Raw genomic sequence first — 16,410 nt, 5'->3', positions numbered from 1 at the left:
CATGACTGAACTGAGAAAGAAACCTGTGAATATCTTGGATGACAAGGGGAGAGTAAATTATCTGTAATTTTTTGTTCTGTAAGTGAACTTCTATTTTTAAGAAGTACATAAATTGTCAATTTATTTAGAAAATAACAGATCGTTTTGCTAGATACACTGCAAAAAATGCTTTTCTACCTTAGATTTCTTGTCTTGATTCCAGCCAAAATATCTAAAAATTCTTAAATCAAGAAGGATTTTCTAGACGAGTAAAAATTATTTTCTTGTTTTCAGAAAAACAACTCAAAATTAAGTGAGCTTTTGCTTAGAACAAGCCAAAAAATCTGCCAATGGGGTAAGAAAAAAAATCTTATTTCAAACAGAAAACAAGATTATTTTTCTTACCCCATTGGCAGATTATTTTGCTGGTTTCAAGCAAAAATGTACTCAATTTTGACTTTTTTTTCTGAAAACAAGACAATAATTTTTACTCATCTAGAAAATCCTTCTTGATTTAAGATCTTTTAGATATTTTGGCTGGAAACAAGACAAAAAAGCTAAGCTAGAAAAGCATTTTTTGCAGTGTAAGACCCTTCTTGCTCGGCTGGGATCGTTTAGAGCCCTATAAAGCTGCATTTAAACTGCATTTTGGAAGTTCAAACTCGGGGGCACCATAGAAGTCCACTATATGGAGAGAAATCTTGAAATGTTTCCCTCAAAAAACGGGTCTTTACGACTGAAGAACAAAAGACATGAACATCTTGGATGAAAAGAACATTATCTGTACATTTTTGTTTTGGAAGTGAACTACTTTACTTACATGTATCCCACCTCAAAAGCAACAAACGTGTTTTGCGATTCAAGATGAACATCTACTTTTTTTGACATGAATAAACGGTGGTGTAATACATCTAAGCGGGACCCAAGAGTAATGTGATTCCTCGCTAAGAAAACCATTCAAAACGAGACTAAATGTATACTTTTTATTGTAACAGAAACACAGATTACACTGACAAAGAAAATGAATCTTTTTACATAAATCAAGATATATTTATACAAAAAAAAAAAAGAAAGAGGCAACCGAATAAAAGTCCCTGGTTTGTTATAGTGGCTCTCCAATGTGAAGACCAAATCCTCCTACCCATAAACCCATGTGTGGTACGAAAGGGTGGCTTTTGAGTCTTGTGGTTAGTTGATGATGGACACCAGCTTCAAGTTGGTGAGTCAAACCAGCACAACATTCCCGTAAAAAAACAAAACAGTATGGCACGCGTTCAAAGGTCTCCAGTCTTTTATTTGGTCTCTTTTTAGTGCCAGTCAAGTGTTGCAGATCTAAACATATGTGTGTGTGTGTGTGTGTGTTTTCGCATATTTAGTCCACCAATTGAACCTCTGCTTCATTCTCTTCCATAAAAAAGTGCTAAGACTTTTGTGCTCGTTTCTTTCTTATTGCTGTTCACACTCACACTCACACACCGAGTGCATCATTTAAAAACAAAATACCAATTACTTGGCACTTAGCGTGTGTGAGTATGCGACCGTTCGCACACAGCTCATCCTTAACGCGAAGGATGAAGTCGTCGTCATTAATAATCTGATACTTGTATCCAAATGCTCGCATTATAAAGGTCACGTTCTCATCTTTTTGCTGTATATCCTCCATCAGCCTCTTCAGTACGAAAGTCTCCTTTAGAAAAATACTCTGCAAAAATGGAAATACTTCATCATTGTCTTTGCATTGAGACGTCAAGTCTTTCCTTTTGGGTTACTCCCCATAAAAATGTTGAAATGGTGGAGGCAACATCCCGACGAGACCCGTTTGATATCACAAATGATGCTTTAGTGGTATTACAGTGATAGTTCCCACAGGTTCCTGGAGTGGTTTCCTTTAGGTAGTCCTGGAAGCAAGTACGTCATCTTGATCCTGAAGCGACCCGGTAAAAAAAGGAAGTACAAATGTTCCTGAATGTAAGTGTGCAGGTTACATGAACTCCACAAGCGTTCACTCAGTAGAGCACATTCCCTGGAGTTTTGTTTTGAATCCCAAGAGCCTCGATGCTGGATAGAATCTTCTTCTGATGACCGGCCAGAGTTACTCCCAAACGCAGCAGATCCCTGAAAGATGCAAAGAAGAGAGAAATAGAATTAGATAACGAGATAGATCTTGACATATGATGGTGTTTACATATCTAAAATGATTAATAAATCAAAGAAATTAACAATTGTATTCATCAAGGACGCATTACATTGACAGTCCAGCCTTTGAATTGTCACAAAATATTTCCGAATCAATTCAAAGCAGCAAATCAGCATATTAGAATGATTTCTGAAGACTGGGGTAATGATGCTGAAAATTCGTTTTGCTCACAGAATATAAATTACGTCTTAAAATATTTTACAGTAGTATTTCATTTAAAATTGTTATTAAATAGATTTTTAATCAAATGCAGTCTCTGAACGTAAGAGACTTCTTTCAAAAACACAAAAAATGTATAATTAGAATATAATATTTTTCAGCATTTTTGTGCATTTGCACCCTTTTCCAACAATGACTGTATGATTTTGAGATCCATCTTTTCACACTGAGGACAACTGAGGAACTCATATACAACAATTGCAAAAGGTTCAATCGCTCACTAATGCTCCAGAAGGAAAAACAATGCGTAAAACAAAGCATTAAATGCAGGGGGGTGAAAACTTTTGAACAGAATGAAGATGTGTACATTTTTCTTATTTCGCCTAAATATAATATTTTATTTAGTACTGCCCTTCTGAAGCTACAGAAGATGTTTCCCAGAAGACAAAACAACTTAAATTTACCCTGATCTTTAAATTCCAATTATTTTCACCCCCCAGCTCTTAATGCATTGTGTTTCCTTCTGGAGCATCAGTGAGCGTTTGAACCTTCTGTAAAGGGTTTAAATACATAAAAATGCTGAAAAACCAAAGAATTTGTCAGACCTTAAGGTTTTTTCTGAACAACTATCACTAAACAAAAAAACACAGCTGTGGATCATTTAGGTAACAACACAGTATTAAGAATCAAGAGGATGTAAACTTTTGAACTTCTTGTGGACTATATGCATGTGAAATATCTTATTCAGGTCAGTACTAAATCAAAAAAACAAAAAAACATGCATTTTATTCGATCCCTTGTAAAAACAATTAACATTTTCCAGATTCTGCAAGGTGTATGTAAACTTTTGAACTCAACTCTACCTTTCACCATAGATCATTTTTACTTTTCCTTGTAAATTCAGGTGTGTATGTCAGTATTTCTGGCAAATGAAAGCTGTTTATGAATGTTATCTTCACTCACTCTGTAGTGATGTGGGCGAGCAGCTGCATGGACGTGTACCCAGCCTGCAGAAAGCTCTCCTCGTAACGCTCCATCTTGATGGCCCTGAGCCAGTCGCCCACCGTCCCACAGGATGCAGGCGTCAGCGGGGAGCGCTGGTCTAACAGAGGGTGAGAGGGTCTGAGGAGCAAGAAAAGAGCCAAGTGTTAAAACGCATGTAATTGTCCGTATTAACATGTGGGCCTGCAGGAAGAAAGACTGCCATGGAGAGGAAGACTCTGACAGCTTTCCTTTGAGGAGAGGGGGAGGGCATGTGACGGACAGATATGTGCTCATACCGAGTCTTGATTGACAGACTGACAGGCCGACATGCTGAGAGAGGCGGGGCAAGACTAACATACAAGAGGCCATACTGTGTGTACGAGCGCCAATCTAATGAAGTGATGGACCTAAGCTAAACCTAAAACAGGAACCGCTATGTTCTTGATTGACAAGCATTGTTGGGGAAATGCATTACTGGAATTGCATTACTTCTCCTATGATGTTGTTTAGACTATTCTTCAGTAATTTCATTACTGTCTAACATTGATTTCGTTGGGGGTTGACATAGAAACCAATAGACAACAGAACTAAAACATGAAGTGTCTTAGAAATGATTTGATTCTAAGTAAAAAAAAAAATCAATGGGCAATCTGATGCATGCTTTCTATAGAAACAACAGTAAAAATGCTGAAATAATATGTGACCCTGGACCACAAAACCAGTCTTAAGTCGCTGGGGTATATTTGTAGCAATAGCCAAAAATACATTGTATGGGTCAAAATTATTGATTTTTCTTTTATGCCAAAAATCATTAAGAAATTAAGTAAAGTTCATGTTCCATGAAGATTTTTTGTAAAATTCCTACTGTAAACATATCAAAATGTAATTTTTGATTTGTAATATGCATTGTTAAGAACCTAATTTGGACAACTTTAAAGGTGATTTTCTCAGTCTTTTTGATTTTTTTGCATCCTCAGATTTCTGATTTCAAATAGATGTATCTCGGCCAAATATTGTCCTATCATAACAAACCATACATCAATAGAAAGCTTATTTATTGAGCTTTTATATGATGTATACATCTCAGTTTTGTCAAATTTAACCTTATGACTGGTTTTGTGGTCCAGGGTCACATATGTGATATAGGACAGTAATGGATATGAAACGTACCCTGCCCCCTCCTGGGAGGTGATTTTAAGCGAGGCAGGATTGCGAATCAGCTTGTCGAGTGCTGAGACGATGTTGGAAAAGCGTGGCCGTGCCGTCCGCTCCTTCTGCCAGCAGTCCAACATCAGCTGGTGCAGATACGTGGGACAGTCAGGAGGAGGAGGCAGCCGGTAATCCTGCTCGATGGCATTAATCACCTGATTGGGTGAAACAGATTGTGTTAATGAAGGGAAGATATATTACCGAAAATACATGTCTAATGTCAATATTAGCTTTTTTTTTAAAAATATTTATTCTTTCTAATTAGGCTTGTTAGATAAAAAAAAGTCTCTTTTGCTCACCAGGGCTGCATTTATTTGATCAAAAATTCAGGAAAAATTATACTTTTTTTGAAATAATATTACAATTTAAAATAACTGTTTTCTATTTGAATAGCTTTTAAATTGTAATTTATTTTTGTGATGTAAAGCTGAATTTTCAGGGTCATTACTCCAGTCCTTAGAGTCACATGATCCTTCAGAAATCATTCTAATATACTGATTTGCTGCTCGAGTAACTTTTTTGATTATTATCAATGTTGCAAATTAATTTTTAATTAGTAATATGCATTGCTAAGAACTTCATTCACTGCAAAAAATGGTTTTCTAGCTTAGATTTTTTGTCTTGTTTCCAGACAAAATATCTAAAAATACTTAAATCAAGAAGGATTTTCTAGACGAGTAAAAATCATTTTCTTGTTTTCAGAAAAAACAAGTCAAAATTAAGTGAGTTTTTGCTTAAAACAAGCTAAATAATCTGCCAATGGGGTGAGAAAAATAATCTAGTTGTCTGCTTGAAATAAGATTTTTTTTTTCTTACCCCATTGGCAGATTATTTTGCTTGTTTTAAGCAAAAACTCACTTAATTTTGACTTGTTTTTACTAAAAACAAGACAACAATTTTTACTTGTCTAGAAAATCCTTCCTGATTAAAGAATTTGTAGAAATTTTGTCTGGAAACAAGACAGAAAATCTAAGTAAGAAAAGCATTTTTTGCAGTGTTTGGACAACTTTAAAAGCGATATTCTCAATATATGGCTGTAACAAAAACAACCATCAACCACTGGTAGTGGACATTATTTCTATTGTATCTCTGATTAAATCTAAAGTTAAACTTGATGTAGAACAAAAATGCAAACACAAAATCGCAAACACTCACATCCTGGTTGCTCATGTCCCAGTACGGCCGCTCTCCGAACGACATCACTTCCCACATGACGATTCCGTAACTCCACACATCTGATGCGGATGTGAATTTCCGGAATGCAATCGCCTCGGGTGCTGTCCAACGGATCGGAATTTTACCACCCTGAGAAAAAGCATTTTAGGATAAATCATCATTCTTGTATTTATGGAAACCTGTTTCCCCCACTGAATAAGAAAAAAATTAAAAAAGGTTTTTGCAGTTATCTCACAATGCTGACTTTTTTTCTCAGAATTGCGTGATACAAACTCACACTTCTGACCTTTTTTCTCCAAATTGTGAGATATAAACTAACAATTGCGAGTTATAAAGTCAGAATTGCAAGATATAAACTCGCAATTCTGAGAAATAAAGTCACAATTGCGAGTTATTAAGTCAGAATTGTAAGTTATAAACTCGCAATTCTTTGAACAGATCAGTCTTTTTTTTCTCCTCAGAACTGGACTTTATAACTTGCAATTTCGAGATTATATCTCGCTATATCTGTATATACAAAGTTGTAATTGTGAAAAAAAGTCAGAATTGTGAGACACAAAGTTGCAATTGTGAGTAAAAAGTGAGAATGGTGAGATACAAAGTTGCAATTGTGAAAAAAAAAACTCAGAATTGTAAGATACAAAGTCGCAATTGTGAAAAAAAGTCAGAATTGTAAGAAAAAGTCAGAATTGTGAGATACAAAGTCGCAATTGTGAGTAAAAAGTGAGAATGGTGAGATACAAAGTCGCAATTGTGAAAAAAAGTCAGAATTGTAAGAAAAAGTCAGAATTGTGAGATACAAAGTCGCAATTGTGAGTAAAAAGTGAGAATGGTGAGATACAAAGTTGCAATTGTGAGAAAAAGTCAGAATTGTGAGACACAAAGTTGCAATTGTGAGTAAAAAGTGAGAATGGTGAGATACAAAGTTGCAATTGTAAGAAAAAGTCAGAATTGTGAGACACAAAGTCGCAATTGTGAGTAAAAAGTGAGAATGGTGAGATACAAAGTTGCAATTGTGAGAAAAAGTCAGAATTGTGAGACACAAAGTTGCAATTGTGAGTAAAAAGTGAGAATGGTGAGATACAAAGTTGCAATTGTGAAAAAAAGTCAGAATTGTAAGAAAAAGTCAGAATTGTGAGATACAAAGTCGCAATTGTGAAAAAAAGTCAGAATTGTAAGAAAAAGTCAGAATTGTAAGATACAAAGTCGCAATTGTGAGTAAAAAGTGAGAATGGTGAGATACAAAGTTGCAATTGTGAGAAAAGTCAGAATTGTGAGTTTATATCTTGCAATTCTGACTTTATAACTCGCAATTGTGCATTTATATATCACAGTTCTGAGACAAAAAGTCAGAATTGTAAGATAAAAAGTCACAATTAACTTTATTCAGTGACAGAAACCAGCTTTCATTTGTATTGCTAAACATGCCACTGCAAAAAATGTTTTTCTAGCTTAGATTTTTTTGTCTTGTTTCCAGCCAAAATATCTACAAATTCTTAAATCAAGAAGGATTTTCTAGACAAGAAAACAACATTATTTTTCTTACCCCATGGGCAGATTATTTAGCTTGTTTCAAGCAAAAATGCACTTAATTTTGACTTTTTTTGCTGAAAACAAGACAATCATTTTTACTTGTCTAGAAAATCCTTCTTGATTTAAGAATTTGTTGATATTTTGGCTGGAAACAAGACAAAAAAATCTAAACTAGAAAAGCATTTTTTGTAGTGTGCTCAGTTACATTTTTTCTCCCATATAATACTGAGTTCATGTGAAGTGCTGAACATTGCATCAGCATTTCCTCTTACCAGTGAGCTGGTGTATGTAGGATCAGACGAATTCTCCTGCAGGAATCTCGACAGACCAAAGTCGGACACCTTGCAGACCAGGTTACTGTTGACGAGAATGTTCCGTGCGGCGAGATCACGGTGTACGTAGCTCATTTCAGAGAGATACTTCATTCCCGACGCGATGCCCCGCAGCATCCCGACTAACTGTATTGGAGTGAACTGGCCATCGTTGAGCTGGAGAGAAAGAAAGACCCATGTCAGAAAGTCCTGGAGATGGTTTCGTCCACAAACATGCAACACTAGATCCAGAGCAAACTTACTCTGAGGAAGGAGTCCAGAGCTCCGTTCTCCATGAACTCGGTGAGGATCATGACCGGGCAGCTGGCTGTTATTATGCCCTCCAGGTGGATGATGTTGGGGTGCTGGAACTGGCCCATGATTGAGGCCTCAGACAGGAAGTCCCGCCTTTGCTTGTCTGTGTATCCACCCTTGAGGGTTTTAATGGCAACGTAGTTCTCCTTCTTACCCGGAATCCTCAGCCGCCCTCGACAGACTTCTCCAAACTCGCCTGAGAACGGCAAAACAAGTGACTCAGCTTTGGGAATTTTATTTATCTTTTCATCCAAACCTTTTTTTAAGTCCTAACAGGTCGTGACTGTAATACACTGCAACAAATGCTTTTCTAACTTAGTTTATTGTCTTGTTTCCAGCCAAAATATCAAAAATTCTTAAATCAAGAAGGATTTTCTAGATGAGTAAAAATGAAGCGCGTAAAAAAAATCTGCCAATGGGGTAAGAAAAATTATCTTGTTTTCTGTTTGAAATAAGATTATTTTGCTTACCCCATTGGCAGATTATTTAGCTAGTTCTCACTAAAAACTCACTTAATTTTTACTTACTTAAATCCTTCTTGATTTAAGAATTTTTTGATATTTTGGCTGAAAACAAGACAAAAAAAATCTAAAAAAGCATTTTTTTGCAGTGTAAGCCATGAGCAACAGGTCAATACTTTTTATGGTTGCTTGGTGTCTATTTTTGTGAAATCCCATTTTAAACTTGTTTTATAATTGATTTGCAACATTGACAAAGTTGAACCGAAAGGAAAAAACACTGACTGTATTGTATTGATGCACTTTTACAAAATGAACAATATTTTCTTGTTTATTACTGCATAAAACGTATTTTATAAAGCACTGCATGAATACTAATGTGACTTGACTGTGTTATAAATATCAAAAAGTTCAAAATAGCACTCTTTTGTTATGTCTTTCAAATGACTGAAGCCAATTATGCGACTTTAATGTCTGAAACTGAAGTATGTCCAAAAGGAGAAACTCTGTGAGGGTGTACATCTTACCTGCTCCAATAACCTCCTCGATTTTGACACACGAGACATCAATCTCTTTAGCAAACTCTCTCACGGCCTCATTAGGGTCTTCATAAGTGAATGGATCGATGTAAACTTTCACTCCTTGGAGAGAAAAAATGTCAGTTACTCCATTAATCAAAAACCCACAGCTTAACCAGAATGCATAATTATAAAATGATGTTTTGTGTATGTGCTCTGCTCACCTTGACCCATGAGATACTGGCCATTTTTGTCACTCATTTCTGGATCTTTAAAATGATTTTGCTTCCTGTGAACACACAAAATGTTACAATGTTACAAAATGTATCTTCTTTCAATATCAATCAACACAATGTGTGCCAGAACATCTTAATTTGCATATTCAAATACAAAACACATTTGAGGTTTTTAGATATAAATGGCCAGCCAAACTGGAAATGCGTTTTCAGGATTGGTGAAAAAACCAATAGCAGAGGCTTCAAGCTGTTAGTCATTTCACAGCCGACTGAGTTAAAATTTTGACTTAATGTGTCAAGCATTTCAGTTCCATCCCCAAATTCCTAATTCTCTTATATGTCAAAAATATTAAACAAAATTTTTTAAAACTGACTTCATCCAGTGTTTAGATTTTTGTACTAGAAATACATGCACAAAAGTGCATATTTCATATAAATAATGGCTCATTTGCATATTTAAGCCTAACATTTTAGAAAACTTTTTGCAATTATCAATGTAATCAATCAACTGGGTAAGCAAAGCGAAAACTCTAAGTTAATTAAGTAATACGCTATTCACATAGCCTTAAAGGTTACAAAAACGTTTCTTTCAACACTCTACTCACTTTATTTTCACCTAAAATGTAATTTTAACATTTATTCTTAATATTCTAAGAACGTTTTCTGAAAAAGTTTTGGATTTTTTTTTTTTGAGGTTTTTAGAAGTTTTGATTTTCTCTCGGCATTATGAGAACGTATATAAAATATTAATACATTTATAAGAACATTATTTTAAAAATATTTTGTTTTACATTTATATAACATGCAAAAATGTTATATTTGTGTAAACGTTCCCTATTCCCTTTTGGCTGCATGGATCCCTGTTGAAAAAAACAGCATAGCATTAGGTAAGTTTTGATGCTTGTATGCTGGTTTAAGATGGTCTTTTGATGGTTTATGCTGGTCCTTAGGTGGTTTATGCTGGTCCTTTACTGGTTTATGCTGATCTTTAGCTGGTTTATGCTGGTCTTTAGCTGGTTTATGCTGGTCCTTAGCTGGTTTATGCTGGTCCTTAGCTGGTTTATGCTGGTCTTTAGCTGGTTTATGCTGGTCCTTTGCTGGTTTATGCTGGTCTTTAGCTGGTTTATGCTGGTCCTTAGCTGGTTTATGCTGGTCTTTAGCTGGTTTATGCTGGTCCTTTACTGGTTTATGCTGATCTTTAGCTGGTTTATGCTGGTCCTTAGCTGGTTTATGCTGGTCTTTAGCTGGTTTATGCTGGTCTTTAGCTGGTTTATGCTGGTCCTTAGCTGGTTTATGCTGGTCCTTTACTGGTTTATGCTGGTCTTTAGCTGGTTTATGCTGGTCCTTAGCTGGTTTATGCTGGTCCTTAGCTGGTTTATGCTGGTCTTTAGCTGGTTTATGCTGGTCCTTTGCTGGTTTATGCTGGTCTTTAGCTGGTTTATGCTGGTCCTTAGCTGGTTTATGCTGATCTTTAGCTGGTTTATGCTGGTCTTTAGCTGGTTTATGCTGGTCCTTAGCTGGTTTATTGCGGTTCTTTGCTGGTTTATGCCAGTCCTTGACCAGCAACCAGCTAAGGACCAGCTAAAACCAGCTAAAGACCAGCATAAACCAGCTAAGGACCAGCTAAAACCAGCTAAAGACCAGCATAAACCAGCTAAGGACCAGCTAAAACCAGCATCCCAGCATCAAAACCTACCTAACCAGCATATACTGTTTTTTTCAACAGGGATTGCATGTAAAAAACAATTCCCGAGGGCACAGTGAAAAGGCTAAATAAAAACTGTCCGATTAGTAAAGAAATGTTGATTATAAATGCATTTCATTCAAGTGTGTTCCATGTGAGTATTTTGTTGTTATCTTGTTATCAAACCGCATCACCTGGGATTCAGGTTTTCCAACCGTAACCCTAACTTTATGTGCAATCTGTAGTTTTTAGCAAGGATGTAAAAACACTTGACACTGGAAACTTGTTGTGTCATGCCTGGTTTGGGCACCGTGTGAGGCTTTGTGCTTGTTTTTGTTTTCTCACGTTTGTTTTTGTCTTGTGTTGTCGTTGTATTACTCTGAGCAAAGAATGAACTGAATGCACACAAAATCCCTTTCTCCACCCCATTCTTCCCCTTCCTGTGTCTCCGTTTCTCACCTCGGGCTCCGGTTCTTTATTCAGACCATTTCATAGTGTATTATACTCTAACGCTGACTTAAATTACTCAGCCTGTTCTCCTTGTTATTCTAGTTATGTTCTTTTCTCTAATTTCACTAAATGTCCTTCTCGTGCCTTCTTTGTGTTCTGGACTTGTGGACGCTTGTTTATGACCCAAACCCACACTGGTTTGGTTAAAAACATAAGAGCGGACACTTAAAACTCCCAAGTTGAGTCAGATTCACACCCGAAGGCATTTTAGAAGAAACATCTGAAACAAAAGCATTTAGATAAAACATAACTGAGAACCTCAGATTCGAAATAGCAACAAACTTTTTCCACATCTATCTTTCTCCCCGATTTCCCAGGACTAAAATAGCCGCGTTTGTCCCACCCAGAGCTGATGGCAGGTCTGGACCGGAGGCTCCCGGTGTGTGTGTGTGTGTGTGTGTGTGTGTGTGTGTGTGTGTGTGTGTGAGATTGATTGTAGGGACTCTCCGTTTAACTGGGTGTGAAAGTTTGTCTATGTAATGTGTGTAAATGTGAACAATATATGCAAACCCCTAAACAGGCATTCTCATGTAATCTTAACTGTGCATACGTGAGCATACATGCGTCCAGTTTATCAGCAATATCTAAGTTTGTGTGTCCACTGGAGTGTAAGAATGTAAAAAAGTTTGGTCATTGTGTAAGTACACTTACACTTAAAGACCTGTGTGTAAGTGTGTGCTACCCCAGGGTCACGACTATTGTTCTGCTGATTTGGCCTGTGGAGACTGGGGTGGGACAACTGCATCCTGTCTCCACTTCCCCTTTCTCCTCTCTTCTCTCTCTCTCTCTCTCAATTCCCACAAATCCATGTAGCTGAAATAACTGTTAGGACAGTCGGATCACTTTGGAAAGGCGCATTAGGTCTTTTGGCTCTAACAGGCTGGTGTACAAAAGGCTACAGGCAAATTAAGTCATTGTCACTTCTAGATATTCCATTTAATTAGGTCCACACAGAGATACCATTTTTTTCTGCAAAGGCTGTGTGGAAAAAAAAAATCTGTGCAATTCTGCAGAAGTTAGGGAAAAATAAGATGTGTCATTTTCTGTGTTATTAAAAAAATAGCTCCTAGTAATTATGTTATGTGCTTTTGCCATTTTTATTAGTTTTATAATGTTTCTATTTAGCTTATTTTTATTTCAGTTTTTAGTAAGTTTAGTACTTCTACTTTATTTTAGTTAATTATAATTTCCGAGGCAACAATTTTAAAGTTTGTATTAAATCAATTTTTTATATTTTATTTTATTTCAGCTTTATTTTAGTATCATTTATAAGCTATTATACTTTTTGTTAATATTTCAGTTACATTTTATTTTAACAATTACTGTTTCCATTTTAATTTTAAAGTTTCAGTATATATTTATTTTATTAGGTTTTAGTTTATAATTACAATTTAATATAATTTAATTCGAAACGAGAAACTGAAATCATGTTTAAAATATGTTTATGAGTTCTTTAAGAAAATCAAGTGGAAAAAAAGGAAGCCTTTTTTTGTTTTAGTTTTAGTGAAAGATAATAACTCAGGTTTTAGTTTTAGTAAACAATAACAACAATAACTGGTCATTTGTGCAAACATAATGACTATTTCCAAACAGGTTTTCCAAATGCATGCTTTACTCAATAAAACAGTTAGTCCTAAAACCATACTATTATTTGAGGCAGATGTCATCAAATGCAATGTTGTAAAAAAAAGTCACAAAGTTAGTGTTCAGGTCATTAACCTACAAAAAGCTTACTTATAGTTCCCTTTCATTAACCCAGGATAAGAGAAAGTACTCTAGTAAAAAAAGTAATGCATTTAAAATGCATTAATTGTATAGTAAGAATGGTTCAAGTGTATTACCATATTTACTGACATATTGCTTGAGACTCACTGATATAAAAATAGTAATTAAACTTTATTTGAAATACTACTTGTGCACATAAGCCTAAAATATGTTTTAATGTCACTATTGATGAGCCTTAAATAACATCAGTCTTTAAATGCAAAATATTTAAAGTGTACCTAAAATATATTTGCAATAGTTTCACTTTAGCACAATCAAGTACACTTGAGTCTATCTTTAGTTGGTCTTCAGCACAGTTAAAGTGCATTAAGTAGACTTTATGTATACCAGCTTATATACTGGAAGTATAATTGCGCTGTAATGGATTTTCTGAAAGGATTTCACAGAAAGGATTTTCTGGACAAGTAAAAATTATCTTGTTTTTAGTAAAAACAAGTCAAAATTAGGTGAGTTTTTGCTTAAAACAAGCACAATAATCTGCCAATGGGGTAAGAAAAATAATCTAGTTGTCTGCTTGAAATAAGATTTTTTTTTTCTTACCCCATTGGCAGATTAGTTTGCTTGTTCTAAGCAAAAACTCACTTAATTTTGACTTGTTTTTACTAAAAACAAGACAATACTTTTAACTTGTCTAGGAAATCCTTTGGCTGGAAACAAGACAAAAAATCTAAGAAAGAAAAGCATTTTTTGCAGTGTACTAAATGCATACACTGCAAAAAATGCTTTTCTAGTTTACTAGCTAACTCTTAAATCAAGAAGGATTTTCTAGATGAGTAAAAATTATTGTCTTGTTTTCAGAAAAAAAAGTCAATGTTAAGTGCATTTTTGCTTGAAACAAGCAAAATTATCTGCCAATGGGGTAAGAAAAATAATCTTGTCTTCTGTTTGAAATAAGCAAAAACTCAATTTTAACTTGTTTTTTCTGAAAACAAGAAAATAATTTTTACTCGTCTAGAAAATCCTTCTTGATTTAAGAATTTTTAGATATTTCGGCTGAAAACCAGACAAAATTCTAAGCTAGAAAAGCATTTTTTGCAGTGTAATATGTAAAAGCATTTTTAGTATGCTTAGGATGAAATACATTTTTTAAATACATTTCAGAAGATTTATTTTCCACTAGGGGTATCTTTGTAAAATGCATTCAACACCGTTGAGATTTCTTGTTTTAGCGATTGCTGAAAGCATTATTAAAAATAGCCAAAATATTTAATAAGCAAACAAGCGGTGGACAGGGAACATGTGAATGACGGCTGTTCTGTGATTCTGTGAAATCTCCTGAGCTTTCTGTGCTCGCAGTTTCCACACAGGCCCAATTATAACAAGTTCACACTTTTTTTTTTATCTTGTTGGCCTCTAGTTTTACCTTATACAGTAGATCGCAGCAGCAATGACGATGATGAGGAGCAGCATGCCCATGGCTATAAGGATCCCGGTAACAAGCAGCGGAGACGAGGAATCATCTTCTAGGGAAACAGAGAGAGGCAGACAGCCAGAGTGAGAGAGAGATGCTTTAAAAACAGAAAAAGGTGCGATACAATCTCAAAAAAAAATTGGCTTCGATCTACACGAGAAGGGGAAAAAAATCAATAAGACGCCTTCTCGAACAAAACTCCAGGGCACAGAAAGTTGAGCACTAATAAATTACCACAACACTGAGCTGACGCCTCGGACTAGAACTTTTCTTACCGTCAGGAAGAGTTCGAAAGACGACGGCCTGGCCGAAACTGCCGTAGCCGGCCAAGGTGCGAGCGCGGACCTGAACCTCGTACTGCGTCGCCCTTCGCAAATCACTCAACACGACCTCATTGACAGCGCTCTCCATAAAATGACAGGAGTTCTCCTCAGAGCCACGCTCCTGTTGAAAAAACACACACCAGTAGATTCCATTAAAATCATTTCGGCGATTCTTGGAGTTTGAACGCGTTAATTGTTAATTAGTTTGGCAGGATTGTAGTGTAAACAGTGAGCAGCTGCATCACAGAGAGCCATCAATAAAACACAAGCGCTGAGGAAAAAGATGAAGCGAATGGGGAGGATGAAGAGAGGTCATGAAAATAGAGGAGAGAGAAAAAAACGACTGGATTATAGTGATGAGAAATCACATTTTCCTCAGTAAATGCTGTGTGCTCTTTTTGTTTTACTGAAACCAATGTCGTGAGTGGAAGTAAAAGTACACTTTAGCAGTTTTGCTAAAAAACTAAAAACTATTAAATAATATTAAGTATGAATCGTTTTGAACACATTTTATTAATGAGAATTAAATTAAAATGTATTATAGTTTCCTATTCATATTAAATGCAATTAGCTGAACTTTAAAGTGTTTTTTAGTCGGACCACTGCAAAAAATGCTTTTGTTACTTAGATTTTTTTGTCTCGTTTCCAACCAAAATATCTAAAAGTTCTTAAAATCAAGAAGGATTTTCTAGACAAGTAAAAATTATTAGAACAAGCAAAATAATCTGCCAATGGGGTAAGAAAAATAATCTTGTTTTCTGTTTGAAATAAGATTGTTTTTCTTAACTCATTGGCAGATTACAAACTTACTTAATTTCTTTTTTTTTTCCTGAAAACAAGACAATTTTTACTCCTTGATTTAAGAATTTTTAGATATTTTGGCTGGAAACAAGACAAGAAAGTAAGAAAAGCATTTTCTGCAGTGACTTAAGTGCATCTTAATATGTAAATCTCATAGTTACTGTTATTGTCTTAAATGAATGAACTGACAAGCATTTGTGGTAAACTAAACTTAATTTAATGTTATTTCCATTGACCCCAGTGAAAAACAAATATCCTAAAATGTTTTTAAAATACATTTATTTCATTCTAAGTACACTACAAATACATTTACATATTAAATACTTAATAAAAATCCCCTGCAATTGTACTTCTAGCAGATTATTAAAGTTATTAAAGTATCAAAAAGTTATAGACATTTAAGCTTAATCTCTGTAAAGAAAATGCACGGTACCAAATGCTTTTTTAATTTTATTTGATATAAAATATTTTACAGAATATTTTTGAATCCAAAAAGCCTCATGTCTAAATAAGTTATGTTCCAAATTTGATTCGCCATGTTTTGTAAATAAAATATACTTGTAATATCACACATCTGTAATAAAGAATTTGAAATTTAATACATTTAAAATATATTAACTTGCAATATACTAAGCCAGGATTAGGCCATAGTTCAATTAGGATATAGGATTAGGAAAAAAAAACACTACTGGTGTGCATCTTAATACAAAAGAAAGGCACTGATATATTTTAAAACCAATCAGTGCAATTTTATTTCAGTTGAAACAACTCAGACTTACATTTTAGTCTAGGACTAGGCTTAAGCCTTACCTGTGAAACTG

General features: G+C 35.1%; 1 protein-coding gene across 2 annotated transcripts in view; it reads right to left on the bottom strand.

The window, feature by feature from the left end:
- Positions 1–977: 977 nt before the first annotated feature.
- Positions 978–16,410, bottom strand: part of LOC141335818 (ephrin type-B receptor 4a) — a 31,851-nt gene continuing 16,418 nt past the window's right edge. The window contains exons 7-16 of one of the 2 annotated variants that reach the window (XM_073841374.1): positions 14,741–14,909; positions 14,418–14,517; positions 9,064–9,128; positions 8,849–8,962; positions 7,812–8,059; positions 7,510–7,725; positions 5,684–5,833; positions 4,490–4,683; positions 3,299–3,457; positions 978–2,094 (exon numbers count right to left, since the gene is read on the bottom strand). In XM_073841374.1, coding sequence (XP_073697475.1) covers positions 1,986–2,094; positions 3,299–3,457; positions 4,490–4,683; positions 5,684–5,833; positions 7,510–7,725; positions 7,812–8,059; positions 8,849–8,962; positions 9,064–9,128; positions 14,418–14,517; positions 14,741–14,909 — 1,524 coding nt within the window. In that variant the 3' untranslated portion in view covers positions 978–1,985. The remainder of the gene's footprint in view (positions 2,095–3,298; positions 3,458–4,489; positions 4,684–5,683; positions 5,834–7,509; positions 7,726–7,811; positions 8,060–8,848; positions 8,963–9,063; positions 9,129–14,417; positions 14,518–14,740; positions 14,910–16,410) is intronic. The other variant, XM_073841373.1, reaches the window with a different exon arrangement.

Source organism: Garra rufa, chromosome 5 (assembly GCF_049309525.1).
Source record: "Garra rufa chromosome 5, GarRuf1.0, whole genome shotgun sequence".
NCBI classification, from domain to species: Eukaryota; Metazoa; Chordata; class Actinopteri; order Cypriniformes; family Cyprinidae; genus Garra; species Garra rufa.
The sequence above is the reverse complement of the archived record's forward strand: the minus strand, read 5'-3'. Positions and strand labels throughout refer to the sequence as shown.